Here is a 17,148-nt window from a genome sequence, read left to right as displayed (position 1 = left end):
GTTCTGGAAGCAGGATGCACGATCGTCAGTGAACTATTTATTTTAATACCATATGAAATTGTAAGGCTGGGGTGTCATACAGTACATGAGCAATAATTTAACTTCTATATCCCTATTTCCCTTTCGAACGGTGCCCTTGTTTTTTTTAGCGCTGGAATTTGTGGAGTTCTGGACAACGGGATCAGTTTGTCACAAGAAATCATTTCACAACACCTCTTGAGTTTAGTGCAAAAAGCAAGCACAAGGTCGTGTGGAAAACGGGTATCGCGACTTTAAAGGTTGTGCAAGAAAGACATCGTGGATATTGAGTGAATGAGAGGTTTTCCATACTGTACCATATACAGCTTTCTATACGGTGGAGCAGAGACAACTCCAATTTTGCTAAACTATATTTTAAGAAGTTAATTTAAATTCTTGCCATTTAGCTGACTGTTTTAAATAAGCTCACATACTTATACGATTTCTATATTCAGTTTACTCATGTATAAAAGTCACACACGAATGAAAAAAAAAACCGTTGTAGTTGTTGGTGTTTCAAGTGTAAATTTTATAACAGCCCTCTTATACTCATTGTCTCCAAACCTGCAATTCAAGTCAAAACATGTCGTCATTAGACCGCCTCTGGAGCAGTTCATGTTGACTAATGTCACAACCGCTATACAAAACGTCTAGCAATTCGTTGTGCAAACAAGCCTAACACCCCTTCCCAGAGATCTCAGTTCTCACCTCATACACAATCTGGCCAATTGTCCCTTTCAACAGAAGGGGGCTGTGGGTGTGTGACCTCACTAAGGAGGCAAGTAAATCATTCCTGTGTAGTTTCAAGCCTCCAAATAAAGAAAAAAGTCAAACTTCCAACAAATTTAACAACACTTTATTTCACTGTGCAATGATCACAAAATTCATTTCTTCAGTGCAACATGTGGTTACCCCTGAATACGTCTCATAAACATAGCAAATACAGCTATCTCATAAACTGTTCAGACAACCTAACCAGGTATCCATCTTGACTACAGTCCTATAGCCTGTTGCATTTAATCTGCACATCCTTCTGTCATTCAAGCATTGCAATTCCATGTAGGTAGTTTTTGACATGTAAACAAATGTCAGTATGTCATTTCAAGTTCATTAGTGTTCGTAACATATTTTTTGCAGTTAAAAATATGTTCCCCTTGACCTCATATACAAAACAAAGTAGTATAAAATGTGCAAAATGATCCATTTTGCATCAATATAAAAAGAGTCCTTCTTTCAGGAGCTGCGCCAGTTTGATCCATGACTGGGTCAGCTAAAGAAATCCTGTCTTGTGCTCAAAGGTCTTTCACAGCACCAACCACAGAAGACGCTGTTGAGCAGGAAACCTCTGTCTTAATCATCTTGTCTTCAAAACCAGGGATTATACTTATTTACTGAAATATTTAAGGATTTCAGGAACTCTCTAGTTTATTACTGAAACATATACAGAGCTCTGTTAAAGGGAAAAATTCTGTCACTCTGTTCCTATCATCAGCTGGGATTGTTTTGAGCATTTCACTTAAACTGGAAGTGTGCAATCCTGGTCCTGGAGGGGCTGGTGTGTCTGCAGGTTTTCAAAATATCTTAAAAGCAGCAGCACCTGAAGAGCTGGAGGAACCCGTTAAAGTGGTCCAGTTAAGCCAGTAACCAGCTGGTTTAGCTTTTTAAGAAATGAACTGGAATGAAAAGGTGCAGACTTGTTCTCCAGGACCATGACCGTGCACACCTAACCTAAACCATGTTGTTCCCAATTGCAGACCATCACACCATATGCCAAATAATTTGCACATTGAAGACCATAAAGCGTCTACTCCAGATATTGTAAAGCACTGTAATTCTGATACAGTGCATATTTCTGATTATAAAAGCAGCCGACTTACACACCAATTTAAACCCCCCAGTCACATGGATAGACGTCCTGTAGCAAGCCCTGAGCGTGCAGGTCAGTCCCATGAATTACCTAATCTTAACCTCAATTGAAGGTGATTTTGCAATAAGAATGGAATGGGATTGGGCTGCAAACCATCTAAAATCTAATGGAACATGTTCAGATATTCTTGCCACTGACAGAGGCATATTATTTAATAGTGGTTCTTAAGATTTTGGCCTGTGCGTATGTTTTGTACATCAATCAATCAAAGATACCACACTCAGAATATTTACTTCCAAGGTTGTACCATTTTGTTAACCTTGTGCAGCTGAAGTGGAGAGATTTCTTGGTGTGGAAATGGCCAGATGTTCTCTACAGTGCATTCCATTTACAGTTTAACTCTGATGGCCTGTGTTTCACTGCCAATGTCATTTGGAAATAATTCTGTAATGGTCTACTACAAGGGATCAGCAAATATGGACGTAGTTTCTTGCTGTGTCTTTGGAGATGATTAGGAAATAGTTTAAATCATACTTATGTTTTTAGAATGGTTGCCATTCAAATGATTCACAGTGTCATACAAACAGTAGTCCATACATAGTTACAATTCTTTCTATGGCACCATATCCAAAATTATTTTAATCACAGCAAAATAGTTCCTCCTGTTCATGTATTATAAACAAGCCTCTGTTTAAACTGACCTCTTGGCATTTCAGTATGGACAAGCCATCACATGATGAGATAGTCAAAGAATGTTTGTTGAATTCTGTTGATTCTGTTGGCTGGTGACACTTTAACAATGAGTTGTTCAAAAATCAATATTAACCACTGCAGGTTTCTTTGCTTTGATAAAAAAGCATCACACCAGTATGCATTCTTCTTATTAAACAAGCACAGTTCATGGCTGTGTAGGACACACCTATCGAAGAAATTCATGCTGAAATAAGAATGGGAAAGCTATGAAAGATGTGAATGGCTTTGAAATCTTTGATCTGACTTGTTCTTAGCTGTACATGTTCCAGAAACTCTCCTGAGTTTGGAGTTTGTAAACCCCTGAGTTATTTGCCAACCCCCTCTCTTGTGTCTTGTGTCATGTGTAGACAACACCTCCTGATGTCACCCTGTGAGTCTTCGTCCAATTGCTTTCGCTCTTAAAGTCATCCGGCTTGCTCAAGTGTTTCCTTGGAAACTCCTTTACAGAGCACCGTTTAGAAAAATCAGTCTTGACCTGTGAGTATAAGGATAAACAATCATTTGTCTGAGATCAAGAGATATTCTTTTTCATAGAAAATACACATACAGTACTGTATACTGCAAAGGAACAAGCAAAGGTTTATTCCACGCAGAAAAGAGACACTACTTTTCGGTTGTGGAGCATTCCTCTACAAGTGAAACACTGTGTCTCTTTTCTTTTCAGCATGGAATAAACCTTCACTTGTTCCTTTGCAGCCTACGCCTGCTGATGCAGCTACCTACTTGAACTTCTACATATATACTGCATGACTTGTCTTTTACTCTGCAAAATGTTAGACCTGTGCTAGCTGATGTAGAAAATATTGTTTTCCAGGTACTACACAAATATAATTACATTTTTGTGAGGCATATACTGTATGTATACCCAAATCATTAAAAATCTAACAAAGCTTCAAAGGCTGGTCCTGAGTTGAAATTTTAAAGAATGGTAAGCCACAGGATATACCTGTTGTTTGATCTTCTGATGGCTCCTCTCCCCCTTCCTCTTCCTCCTCCTCTTGCTCCTCTTCATCATACTCCTCATCATTTTCTGCTTGTATAAAAATATTTAAATTTGTTATTTACTTATTTGAAAAAAACTGCTTGAAGGTCAGAGTACGTATGAATAAAGACGCACATAGACACATTTTGTGAAAGTAGTTCAAATAGGTAGCTGCGTCAGCATGTGTAGGCTGTAAAGGAACCCAAAAAAAATTATTCCATGCTGAAAAGAGAATAAAAGAAACACACCTGAATAAGACTCCACAGCCAAAACAGTGTGTTTCTTTTCTTTTCAGTATGGAATAAGTCTTTACTTGATCCCCCACATTTAGAGATTAAGTGGAAGTGTAAAGAGAAAGAAAGAGCTTGAGTATTTCCTGTAAGAACTACAATACCTGTTCCAAAGTCCATGGTTCTGAGCATTGCCTCTATGTGTTCGATGTTGAGGGTGAAGTGATCCATGTTCTCAAAGCCAGGCTCTGTTCTCTGGATGTGTGTCTGTTTGGAAGCCTCTGTCATGCTGAAAAGAGAGGAAAAAAGGTGAAGGCTCAGTATACATGTTACCTGAAAGAACGTACTCTCCCAGAGTATTTTTAAGTAAGAAAATGAAAACAAGGAAGAACTCACTCTTTAAGGAGCTGTTTAGCATTCTGTGCCACAGGAAATCAGTGGAGTGACAGAAAAAAGAAACAGGTATAAAGTTGGATCAGTACAGAGTGCTACGGAAAATAGGAACAGAGAGTAAAAATACAAAACACCATTTAATATTACTTTTCATTTACTGAAACGTTACACCATACCTGTCATGTAAACGTGACATTTCCTTGCCTCTTCCCTCAATGTATACTTCTTCTACTCAATAACAAAATTTGTAATTTTTCAAAACGTTTGTCTGTATCCCCATGCAGATCAAAACAAAGAAAAAATTCCTTTGCACCTCAATCGTTAAACCAACCCCCTTTCTCTACAACTTCACAGTTTAATTAGAAATGCCAGACTTTCGATAGCAAGACATCCTTCTGATTTCACTTCAATGGTTGTTTTATACTCATTTTCAAAACAATTTTCTTGTAAAACCCATCTGTTGTTTCATTTTCTTCTGGTCTTAAGCCAACAGTGATTTCCAAATCACTACCATAGTTGTCTCTTTCTTTGATTCACAGCAACTCATATCATTATAATTGTTTTCAGAGTGTACTGGTAAGAGTGCATTTTAAAAACTGCAACCATGGTGAGTCCAGAGTCCATACCATTAAGAATGTTGCCACTGTTGGCTCTTCCATAGAATGGATGGCTGTCTCCACCAGTTTGGAGCTCCCGTCCAACTGCTCCTTGTACTGTTGTATAAGGGAACGCACGTAGCTCATCTTCTCTTCCTGCTCCTGGCTTATCTTCAGCAGCATCTCCCCTTTCCTCTCCTCCAGGATGGCGTAGAGCATGTCAAAGTGCTCGCTGAGGCTCTGCTTCTGCCGTTGGCTGTTCTCCTGCGTTTCACAGAGAGCAAACCCGTGCTGTGCAGGTCTGTCAAAGCAAGCTAATCGATCACTGCAACCTATGAATCAATCCACCAATACGATTTATATAATACTGTATAGCTCTTGTTAGCACCATCTCCAAACATGTTACAAAGCTGGCAAGCAAAAACCCTAACTTCTGCTTTTCATAAACGATAATCAATAATTGTCAGCTTAATTGTCTAATTCAACTGTCTAAAGAGTCTCTTGGATTTTATTTACTTCTCTGATAAACCAAGAGAGAACTATTGAGTTTAAGTTTGAGAGTTTTCTATATTAACATAAGGCCAATGACTGTGTTTCATGTAAATTCACCCATAGTAATGATCAGATGTCTGTATCCTACTTTAACAATTACAACCCTTTCTCATTGACATAAAGTTTTGGTGAAGTAGGAGAGGACAGAAGATTAAACGGGGCCTCAGCAAATAACATTCTGATAATTTTTCCCAGCAACGAGCAAGCACTGGGCCACTGCTGGAGCAGCACTGATTATTTCATTAAGGCAGCATACTTATTCTCATGTGCACAGTTCAGCCTAACCCACTATTATGGCAATGCTTATTGATTGTCTGGGCATCAGCACCTGATGTACTGTATGTACAGTATTATATTGAAGTTCTAGGGATATGTCATTTCAATGTATGTAATGTGGTTTCAAATGAAGTAAGACCTGTCTGGAAAAATAATACAGTAATTGATCATGATAAGAGGTCAACCTGGGACCTGGATAAACCAGAACTTGGGCCATCACCAACTTAATGCTGTGTAATCCACCTGGCACTCACCTCGATGGTTCGGCAGGTGTCCTCCAGCTGGTTCATGATGGCCTGGACTCGGTCGTTGCCTGCCACCAGTGTAGCAATGCCATCACTGAGCTCCGTCTGCCAGGGCAAGATACAGTGTGAGCTGGGCACGGCGTTGTCAGAGGTGCCATGAATTGAGGTTCTTCTTCACGGACCTGCCACAGACCTACTTAGAGCACTGCCAAATGCGAATTGGTAATGGATAGTGCACAGGCCTGACACATGTTATATCACATGCCTTGTTTAGATTGATGCTTTAAGTGGAATAATTAATGAGGGGCCACTGGATAAACCCAGAACCCCTTTCTGTTCCGCAACTTGAATTCCCTGGGAACAGAAGGGGAACAGGACCTTTAACAATGTAACTTCAAGTAGATGAGCGATTGTAACACAGAAATCAAACATCAGTTCTTTTGGGTATTGAGTTTATCTGCCTTACTTGCTAAATGGGACACCATTTAAGCATTCGCTGTGGATATCAGGACTGTGTTTTACACCGGCTTTAGGTCAAATACCCCTCTGAAGGGGGTAGAGGGCTGATGCGCAATCATTTGTAGGTACAGCATGTTGTCAAATATACAATTTTAAGGGCGAGCGGGTATGCTCAAAAGGGAGAGTTCCGTTCTCTTGTTTAAGGAGAGAACCAAGGGTTTGCACCTGAGCTGGATTGCTGCTGGCAAGGTTCTGAGGAGCAGATGCATGAGTACCTAATATAGGGTGTTGAATTAGGAAACTAATTAGCTAGTTACTGCAGGTTCACACAGCTGTCAGGGAGGAGACTGGGAAATAACTACATTCCCTGTCATCTTGGGACCTCTAGTGGGGACTAGCGGAGTCACAGGATGAGGGATAACTCCGCTGTGTCTCACAGTGATTTTAAAGACTGACTCAATTGGAGGTCTGTTACCCAGAAAGCATTCTGTAGACTTGAGATAAACCTGATTGTTTTGTGTAATACATTAATCATCAAGTCACTAGTGCCCTTACTGGTTGAGCCACTCAGACAGCAAAGACACTTGCTCGTAGTGTAGGCTGGGCTCTATGAAGCAGCTCTAACATTTTATTTTGAGCCAGTGTATCAGCTGACCTTGCTGAGATACATATGCTAACACTTAAGACATCACAGAGATTTTGTCAGTACTTATTGCCTACACCAATATTAAATGCTTTTAACTGTATATACTTAATGAATAGCTGTTATTATGCATATATTAAGCAGTATTGGTCACAGTTCTGCTGTGAATATTCTGGGATTAGTTGGACAGGGCTCTCTCAGCTGGCAGACACTGTTTCCTGTGACTTGCTGGGTGTCTGCATTCTTACAGTGATGTTAATGCAAACTGTCAGCACCAACTCTAGCAGTGAAACTGGAATTTGTAAAGTCAAGATACTGTATATAAGTAATTGCTGGTGAACCATTCACAGATGTTAAAAACAAGTAAAAAACAATTCATAAAAAGGTAACAGTGCTTGGACTTGGACAGACTTGGACTGACTTGGATTAGAGCCACTGTTAAGCTCCCAGACTCTCCAGTACTATGTTTCTTGGCTTTTCTGTGTGAATCTTTGAATAGATACTGTAAATGTTGTTGAAATCAGCAAACAGGATAATGCAGACATGAGAGGGTGGTCAAAGGCAATGGAAAGCCGCTCAGGAGACTGAGGGGAGTCAGATATCCTTGCTGTTTAAAGGGCTGTGTGTGCTGGGCATGGTTTCGTGAAAATATAGCCCCTCTGAGAATAGCAGCTGGTGGAGGAAGCAGACAAGCCCATCTGGGGAGATACTTCCCAAAATGCTGACTACTCACATAGCTGTCAGTCGGGCTGGGGTGTACACAGACAGTGAGGCCTGCAAGCAGCATCATGCTGACAAGAGAAGACACACTCCCATAAACTGTCTTTGCAGTTTTGACCCACTACTAAACTTACCCACTTGCTTAATACCCTTGACCTCCTAACTGTAATCATGCAAAACATCATTTGCAGGGGCTTAGGCACTGGGTATCTTAATGCATTATTCCTGGCTCATGGTTGCTGTTTGAATGTGATTATATACTCAGTCCGAGTATGTGGCTTTCAGCAGGGTACTCTAATACCTTGTGTCAGGTCTGTGTCAGGTGGGATTTTCCTCTGTTACAGAATTTACAAGTGGTCAATGTGCAAAGTATAAAAGCACTTCCCACAAATCTTTTCAGAATAGCATTAGAGTTTTTATTTATATTTCAACTTGCAAATTCTGTCCGTTTTGACAGAGACGTATTTATTATTTGTTGTCATTTCTTGATCTATTCAAATTACAACCAAGGACAAAGCTTTGTTCACCCTTTGCAACAAGAACTCTATAGGAGACTTTTTGAAACCCTTTTCAATTTCTGACACTCTCCCCCATACTGTTGTTTTTTTGTGACACAAAAGGATTAAGATACAACAGCAACTTCTGCAGCAAGGACTCGAACCCCCAACCCATCTGTCTGAGCTTACCCACTATACAAGACCACGTAAAACATTAACAAACATAAATATAAATGTGGGATCTATAATCAACACCCTTTGTTATAAATGTTCCGCTATTTCAATATTTAAGGCAGAGGATATAAGGGAAACAATAAGAGGCCCTGGAGGTGTGTGGTTTGCAGGGCAGTTCCTGGTTGGAAATACAGTATCTAGGGAGACATCTTCATCAATGGCTGGATGGGCAACTTGAGCTTGAGATCTGTGGGCTTAAGACCCAGCATACTGACCACTGCTGTAACCTAAGTTTAGCAGAGGTATAGGAACTAGCTAACACTCCCTATAACAAGACTGTGCACAACATGATCAGGGTATAGGATGCTTCAGACCAGTGAGGGAGAGATAACTTGGAGGCTATTTCATACTCAGTGCTGAAACAAGGTCATGGGGTTCACAACTGGAGACTAAAAGCAAATAAATGTAGATAGAGAATAGAAAATGATTTTTTACACAAATGGTTGTGGGTATCTCGAATAGGCTTCCAGCCAAGTGGTTAAGATCCAAAATCAGGCTCCCTTAACATGGGTGAAATTTTAATTGTATTCACTTAGCTACAGTAATAGACTACCAATGGTGTATTATAGGACAAATGTTCTCTTTGCCTTTGTTACACTTCATACGTTCTTTATGCTCCTCTTAAGGGACCTTTCACCTTACTAATCCACTAAAGATAAAAACAGGTCAAGATGTTAGGGATTTTGGGGTAGTTTTTGTAAGAATGTTGGCAAATCATGGAAAATGAAAACGTATACCATTCCAATCCAACTGTAGTTTTTAACACAGATGTGAAAGTTTTAGAGAAGAGTCATAGAAGAAAACACAGCATGTTAGACTCCAGGAATATGAAAGACTTAAAGAAGATGGAATTTAAAACAAAATGTTATACTCCATCACCTTCGGAGCATTCTCTCCATACACATTAAACTTTAGACAGAAGACTAGGCCACCTTAAATTTCTGCTATGAAACATGTGAAACAGCAGAAACAGGAAAAAAGTGGGATATCTTTCGTTGCAGTGGCATCATTCATTTACCTCATAAAGAATCCACCATATCTCTGACACAAACAGCCTCTCCTGCTTGTCCGATAAGGCCTCTCCTTCAACGCAGGCAGTTGTCACACTGTCACTCGCTAATTTTAACCTGAGCTCCCATGGCCTTGCATGGAAAGTCTCAGTGACCTCTGGGTATATATAGTCACTGCAGAAGGCATTCCACCCCACATGCAGATATGTGACAAATTCCTCTGACTGCCTCCTAGTTTACAGTAACCAAAAAGAGAGGGACATCACTTCACTGTCTCAAGCTAGCAGTGCACGGACAAGAACACAAAAGTCTTTCTAATTAAAATAATGTCAGAGCATGAGGAAGTTTCTTGAATCCCACCAGATGAAAATGACAATGAAGTACAGATTTATGATGACTCCTTAGCTTGAAATGCTGAATGGCAGTTACTCCCAATACAAGTGCACCACACTGACAACATTATGGCTTTGTGCATTTTCAAGACTGACCACCTGTTACTCATACCAATACCACTTGGCACCAACCTCTCACCCACACATTTGTTTAAAATGCCACAATGAAGCAAACGTCTTCAATGCAGGTGTTAAAGTCTCTCACGGAGATCTAATTGAAAACCACAGGGTTTAAGTCCGTTTTGTACAGCTCACAGAATTGTTACTCACCTGATACTACTTTTCCTAGAGTATTTAGCACCACATATGAACAGATGATTAGAAAAAACTATCCTGTAAGTGTAACAGCTTCCTTATATAACTGAGAAATAATACATCTTTTAGGGGGGATTCAGATTTAGAGGAGTTTAATCATAATCCTATTGGCTTCTCAAGCAGACACAGACACCAGAGGTCTGAGTCTGTGGTTCCAGTTGTACTGAACAAGATTACGCATTGCAACAAAACATCATCAGTAGAATAAAACTAACCTGTCTCATGACGTTCTAAAACCCAGCTGACATTCCCAATTAACAGGTAAAAAATACAATGCTTAGAGAAGCACAGGAGGCATGAAGTACTGATAAAACTACATATTTTCTATTTACTGTATGATGTGCTAAGCACTAGTTTGCTAATCGGTAACAACTAAAACAGATATATGGCATTTATGAAAAATCCATTAAATTAAGCATTGTTAACAATCATTACCTAAGTGCATCTCAATACCAGACTCCAGGATTGACTGGTAACTGAAACCATGTCTCTAAAAAATCCACCTACTGTTTTTCTCATGTTTACCAAATACACATCCCTTTTCACTTGTAAAACTATATTTAAATCAACAATAATGCTATTAATATTTTTAGCCTTTTCATTTGATCTTTTGATTTCCTGACTTTAATCAGCCTACAGTCTCCATTAATGTGATGAAGTAAGAACAGTTGTGAGGGGTTTTAAGTTTTGATAGAGTTTTGACTTGGGCACAGGACCCCTCACTGAAGGGATAGTGTACCTAACTGGACCAAACCCAGCCCTATAAATTGCATTCACCATTTGTATGTAATAAAAAGGTAATGCTAATGTGTGTAAGTCAGTTTAAATAAAAACATCAGTGAAATCAAAAATAATAATTATTTTTGCTGTTCTTGTGCACATCTTGAAGGTGTGGGCCCTCACCTTTTGATGCTGGTAGACATTCTCCAGGGGTGACACCTCGCAGTTCTTGTGAGCTCCAAACACTTTGCACATGGAGCAGGTGGGCACCTGGCAGGTCACACAATAAATATTGATCTTCTCATCCTCATGCTCCAAACACATGGGCTGGTCTACTTTCTTCAGTGGCCTGGGGCTGAGGGAGATAGGGGAGACAATCTTAGACATAGGCAAATTAGATCAGACACACCTACAAAATCAAGCAAACAGTACAGACTTGGGGTAAGAGTAAGCAAGAAGTAGCTTTTAATTCTGAACTTTATGAATTAATCAGCTATGACTGTTTCGTTAGAGGAGCAATTTAGAGATGCCAATAAAATTGAATAGCAGATGTTTGGATTGTGGCTGGAAACTGGGGTGCCAGGAGAAAATTCACGCAAATATGGGGAGAACTCACAAACTGCATGCAGTCTTATTCAAACTCAGGAGTCTAGAATAGAGAAGCAACCGTGCAGTGCCATTTTATTTCCATTAAAAATTAACACACAGAGCTGGTAGGAAAATAAATCTAGATTTTGAAAACAATACAATCCAGATAACACTTCTGCAAACTACTGCAAAAAGATGATGAGCAAAAGAGGATTTTCTATTTTGCTCATCATTTTTTGCAGTAGTTTGCAGACGTTTTAGACCAGCTCTGTGAATACACTGTGTGCTGTATTTAAACACTGCTGTTATGGTTGAATTTCAGGGTCTGTCTTTGCTGTTGTACAGCTGAGTTGCAGGTTAATCCAGGCTTGCTCCTTTTAAGGCCCTGCTTTAAATATCACCAAGCTGCAAGGACCTTGGTGTAATCTGACACTGCATCGACCTGCTGTCACTTGCTCTCCTCTCCCAGTTTCTCTCAAGCACTCTTTATTAAAAATTGCCAGAATAACAGAGACAAGCCTTAGACACAACAACTTGATGGAGACTGATATACAGACTGAGAGAGCTGGGAGACAAACTATAGCCAAGTCTGGAGGAGTGATAGTCAACAGAGGATCATTAAACTGTCATGGCATGACCAACTGCTAGTAATATTACAGGTCTATTATTCTTCTGTAGACTTTGTTTTATTATATACAACAGAGGTGGCTATCTTCTGTTTAGCAAAATTAATCAGTCACCTTTGGTCATCCGTTTTTACAGACATTTCATCATTAGGATCAATTCAGCAGGTTCTCTGGTCCACGCATTCAGAAACCAAATGGAGCAAAGCCTTAAACACCCCACATTCCTGATAGAACAGAGCTAACAAAAGCAGCACTCATACGTTGGCCTGTACTTTGCTGCTGTAATGAGAATGTCAGCTATATTCACCACAAATGGATTTTTCTTGGTTGTTCTACATGTAGGTGTACTTCGTACTGTACCGTGACTGCGTTGTGTGTCCGCCTTCTTACTTAGCAGTTCCTTGTAGATGTTAATGTTGTCCTGCAGCAGCAGAATCAGTCCTACCATGCTGTACTGTAAACACCGTGCGTGTGGTCACACTGCACAGTGGCAAGCCATTCTCTGCAGCTGTTGCTCTGACCTGCTGCTCTCCTGTTTGTAGATGTCGATGATGTTCTCCACCAGCAGATTCCTCTGCAGCCCGTAGACCCCGTGCCGGTCCAGGACCACCTCGTGACGACATGATGGACACCGGAAACGGCCTCCCGAAATATTAGTACCACGGGACGTCCAGTACGGGTTTGCAGCCTGGAACAACCAAAAATGTGGAATCAGCAAGCCAGTAGGGGAGCATCTCGTGGGCATTAAATGTCAAGGCAAAGTGGTCCCATTGCCGATACTTGCTGGCAGGCACAGGCAAGGTGTGTCTCATTAGAATATTCAGTATGTCAAGGGACGTTCTAATGGTAAGGCACTGCAGTCCCAATATCCTTCTGTTTCTCCAGTCACTGGTTTCTACACAAAGAATGGGACTCTGTTGTTAATTAACAACACTTCTAGTTTCTTGGAAAGGGATCACAAATAAAATTCCATTATTATCATTATTAAAAATAAACTTGGTGGTTCTGGCTCTGAGTTACAACCATGGTTGCTGTAGATGAACACTGAAAATGGATCATGTCATGATGCTGAGAGACACAAAGCAGGTTAACACTGAATTTTAATAGGCACAGCAATTTTAATAGGCGCCTTGCGCTATGCTCGTCTGTCAATGTGCTACCCCACTTTAAGTCAGCTGTGTACAAGGAGCTCTTCTCAGGGCTTGGTACTGTCACCACTCCTCCCAGTGGGAGTCAATTGCTACAGTGGCTACAGCCAGCAAAGTGATCTACTCCCTCCATCTGCAGCAAACAGCAAGTGTTTACAAGCTTACTGTAACCATACCAGCGTTCTATTTTTGGGTTAATAGAAATGCTTGGGGTTAATGTGACCACAAGCCCAGAAAAACACTGGGAAAGTCAGTCATTCTGCCATAATCTGTTTTTATATACCACCTTTCAAGATCTCTTTATGAATGAACAAAACATTCTAAATTCAAATCTAACTCTAACTGTAGAGTATGTTCAAATAAAAAAAATAAATTAGTGAATACAGAAGTTTATTATTTTTATTTTTGTCTTATATGCAATACTGATTAGAGTATTGATAGCACTGACACTGTAGTAGTCAAACCTTGGTCAGTATCATAAGGTATTTCCCATTATAAACAGCCATTTATAGCTTATTTATAGCTAATACTTATTTAATTATCCTTATTTATAGCTAATACTAGCTAGATACTACCTTTGATAGCTTATACTAATCTTACTATCTTTGCAACCTTTTCCCAAAAACTGTACAGTAACTATCTGTTATAATGAGAGCTTAACTGATTATGCTGTTTAGGTCTTTAAAACATCAAAAGGAAAACCTATGTTTGATTTATGGTATAACTCTGTAATCCTTTGCATTTGTCATGTCACTATGAACTGGACTAAAAAACCGAGATGCTGAATATAAATCATATAAGTGTGGATTTCAAATTGAAAGCCAGCTTGTTTTACATGGTCAGGTTTACACAAGCATCTTAAGGGGAGAAGATGAGACTGATTTTAAAACAACAATTGTGGGAACAATGTGTATTTCAACTGATTGGAGTGCCTGCGACATAACAGCATTGCATTTTTACATGCAAGATCTTACATGAATATTAGCTATAAATCAGCTCCAATATGTCTTCTGTTGCTTATATCATACCCTCAATTAAAATCTTAAACTTTTTCTCAAATAGAACTATTCATGGAAAAGATACAATATTAAATCAAACAGACATTTCAACACACCACAGAAATAGACCCATGTAGTCCTTGATGACCTGCTTTAACAGCTTTTGTTCTCTCCACCTAGTCTCTTGTCCTTCCATGGATAAGGTGAATGGCTCATTCCAGGACATCAGTCATTTTATTATTCTAGCTGAAAGACTACAGAAACAAAGCACACTGTATCCTAAGACAACCTTTGCGTTCTGTTCAGCGTGAATGGTAACACGTTTGGCAAGCCAAAGGCTAGACTATCTTTCTCTAAGGCAATCCTGGAATTACTTTGCATGAGAATTCTGGTTCTATTTTGGTGGCTATGACCCGCATTGCCAATCTTACAAATGACCACATAAAAAAATCTGCTTCTTGCATTGTCCAGTTTTTGCAGACAGCCTTTGGACAAATAGAACGAACTACCCAAGCCAGTAATTGAAACTTTGACTCGTCTTCTTCTGCATGAAAAAGATTCCTTAAGAGCTAAATTAAAGTGTGTCCTTAATGTTAGAAATAATAGATTAAACCATTGCATGGAATTACACTGGGTTCTGATTTCAGTATTTAAATCACCTTTTCCTGACAAATAATTTTCACAGGATAGATGCATAGCTAGGTAGCAGAAAGTTTGAGCAACAGCATGAGTAAATAAAAATAAGTGACTAGAAATTGATGTTTCTCTACATTCTTACTGCAAAGACTGAAATTCTGGTCTCCAAGCACTGAGGTACATAGCTCACCTGAAACACATCATTGGCACATTTTCGACACAGGTTGTGTTGGCAAGGCAGAATGACCACAGGCTTGGAGAAGATCTCCAGGCAAATGGGGCAGATCAACTGCTTCTCCAGGTTCTCCATCCTGTTGGACTCCTGGATGATGCTCGATTGGAAATCCATGTCCTTAGATTTATAGTTGTTTAAACAGCTTCTTGGCCTTTATTCACACTCTTTTCCGGGAAAAGAAAGAAGCTCCTTTTTGTTATAACTCCTCTGTCTTTCCGAATCATTGCAGGCATGTGGAGAGTTTTGCCTATCACCCAGCGTCAGGCTCTATTTATACCCCTGGATGGAGTCACTTGATCCCAGCCCTGCTCCTGTGCATTCCTGGGGTCTGATAGCTAGCCTAGAAAAATCAGCTCTCTGCCTGTCCTTATCACATGCTGCCCTGAGGAATGCCTCTGCAGGATATCTCTCGTAGAACCCCTTAAAGGGATAGATTACAATAAATCTGGTCATTTTCCCTGTAGTTGGCTTATTTCACACACTGCTGTGTACAGTATGTTCTTAATGATTCTACAGGGTCTCGAAGAAAGCTCCTACTGTTTTGTTTTGTATTTATTGCTTATTCTGAGTAAATCATGTTAGTTTGCATTTATTAACAATATCTTACCAATACTTTTGTGAACCTATGAATATGGTACAAGATTGTTTCTTCTTTAATGTAGAAACATTTACAATAGAATATGTGCACCATCCACTGTGAGAATGTGTCACTCTTGACATGAAGGCCTTGTCAAGTAGTTGCATACAACAGGTCTTCTATAAAGCCAAATACAACTCCTCATTTGCACATGCATTCCTGTTTGCTTTGTCTGGGTTGGACACCCAATAAAAAACAGTTACACTTACTTGAATCTCGAGAATATGCAGGCTGAAAACAACCAACACTGTATAATCTTGAATTGAAATGATCTAATTCTCAAAAGTCTTAATCAACAGTTGACAAAAGGGGGCAAAATTAAAACTGGGCCAAATTAATCTGTGAAACAAATAGAGAAACAACACTTTTCCTGCCCTATCCCTAACCCAAGCCAGGGTTTAGAATGAGCAAATCTGCAATCTGTCTCTAAAGCCCTCAAATTATCAGATTTTAAAATGTTTCAGAAACCAACAGATATGAGGAAAAAATCAAAACTACTGAAAAAAGCTCTTGGAAATTTATCATCTTTAAGACTCCTTTAGACACATTTTTCAATCAGCTGTGAAACACTAAAAATGGTCTTCAAGATGATTGTGCATTTCAGGCTAGATTAGGGTTAGGGTAACAAGAACCCCTTAAAAGTTGACAGCAGTTAAACATTTATTTGCACTTTGACAAAATTAAGAGAGTTTAAACAGTAGAACAAGTTTTTTTACAACTTTTGATCTGGGTCACCATTGCAATACACTTACTGAACACTGTACAACATGAGTAGCCAAAACTCTCCAAAAAAAGAAGAGCAAATTATCAGCACTGAGCATAAAAAATGTGTATGTAGTGTACGAATGCTAACCCTAACCCTAGCCAGGGTCCGAGTTAGCAATTCTGTAATCTGTCTCTGAAGCCCTCAAATCAACAGATTGGAAAATGTTCCTCAAACCAATTAATATTAGAAAAAATAATCAAAACCACAGAAAAAAGCTTGTGGAAATGTTTCTTCTTGAAGACTGTATCTTCTTTAGGCAAATTTTCAATCAGCTGAAAAACGCTATTACAATAGTATTTAAACAATTGTGCATTTTAAGCCAGAGTAGGGTTAGGGTTACAAGAACTATTTAATATTGACTGGAGTTATAATTTTAGTTGCATTTTAAACAACAAAATGTTTTCTTACAACTTTATATTTGACTCACTTTTGGAATAGATACCGAACACTGTAATAAACAATATGAGCAGGCAAAAATCTTTGAAGATAGGATCAAATTATCAGTCGTCCTAAATTTCACCTAAGCCCCCAAATCCAGCGGTGATCGTAAAATATGTGTAAGTTCTGTGGGAATGCTACCCCTAACCAAATCCTGCAGATTTGAAAATGTTA

The 17,148-nt window shown here is 39.3% G+C and overlaps 1 protein-coding gene across 2 annotated transcripts; it reads right to left on the bottom strand.

Annotated features, from left to right (window-relative positions):
• Positions 1 to 852: 852 nt before the first annotated feature.
• On the bottom strand, positions 853 to 15,422 carry LOC102687014 (E3 ubiquitin-protein ligase TRIM63). Of its 2 annotated transcripts, none has more exons than XM_015348369.2 (9): positions 15,089 to 15,422; positions 12,638 to 12,804; positions 11,086 to 11,257; positions 5,922 to 6,017; positions 4,870 to 5,103; positions 4,247 to 4,269; positions 4,015 to 4,139; positions 3,585 to 3,671; positions 853 to 3,113 (listed from the first exon to the last, which is right to left on the bottom strand). In XM_015348369.2, exons 1-9 carry the CDS (start codon positions 15,245 to 15,247, stop codon positions 3,103 to 3,105), a joined length of 1,074 nt encoding a protein of 357 aa, XP_015203855.2. In that variant the 5' UTR covers positions 15,248 to 15,422; the 3' UTR covers positions 853 to 3,102. The 2 variants fall into 2 exon arrangements, with proteins under 2 accessions (XP_015203855.2, XP_015203858.2); XM_015348372.2 differs by having other exon boundaries at positions 3,585 to 3,668; positions 15,089 to 15,415.
• Positions 15,423 to 17,148: the final 1,726 nt, after the last annotated feature.

Source organism: Lepisosteus oculatus, chromosome 11, assembly GCF_040954835.1.
Source record: "Lepisosteus oculatus isolate fLepOcu1 chromosome 11, fLepOcu1.hap2, whole genome shotgun sequence".
In the NCBI taxonomy this organism is placed as follows: Eukaryota; Metazoa; Chordata; class Actinopteri; order Semionotiformes; family Lepisosteidae; genus Lepisosteus; species Lepisosteus oculatus.
This window is presented reverse-complemented; position numbering and strand designations above follow the sequence as displayed.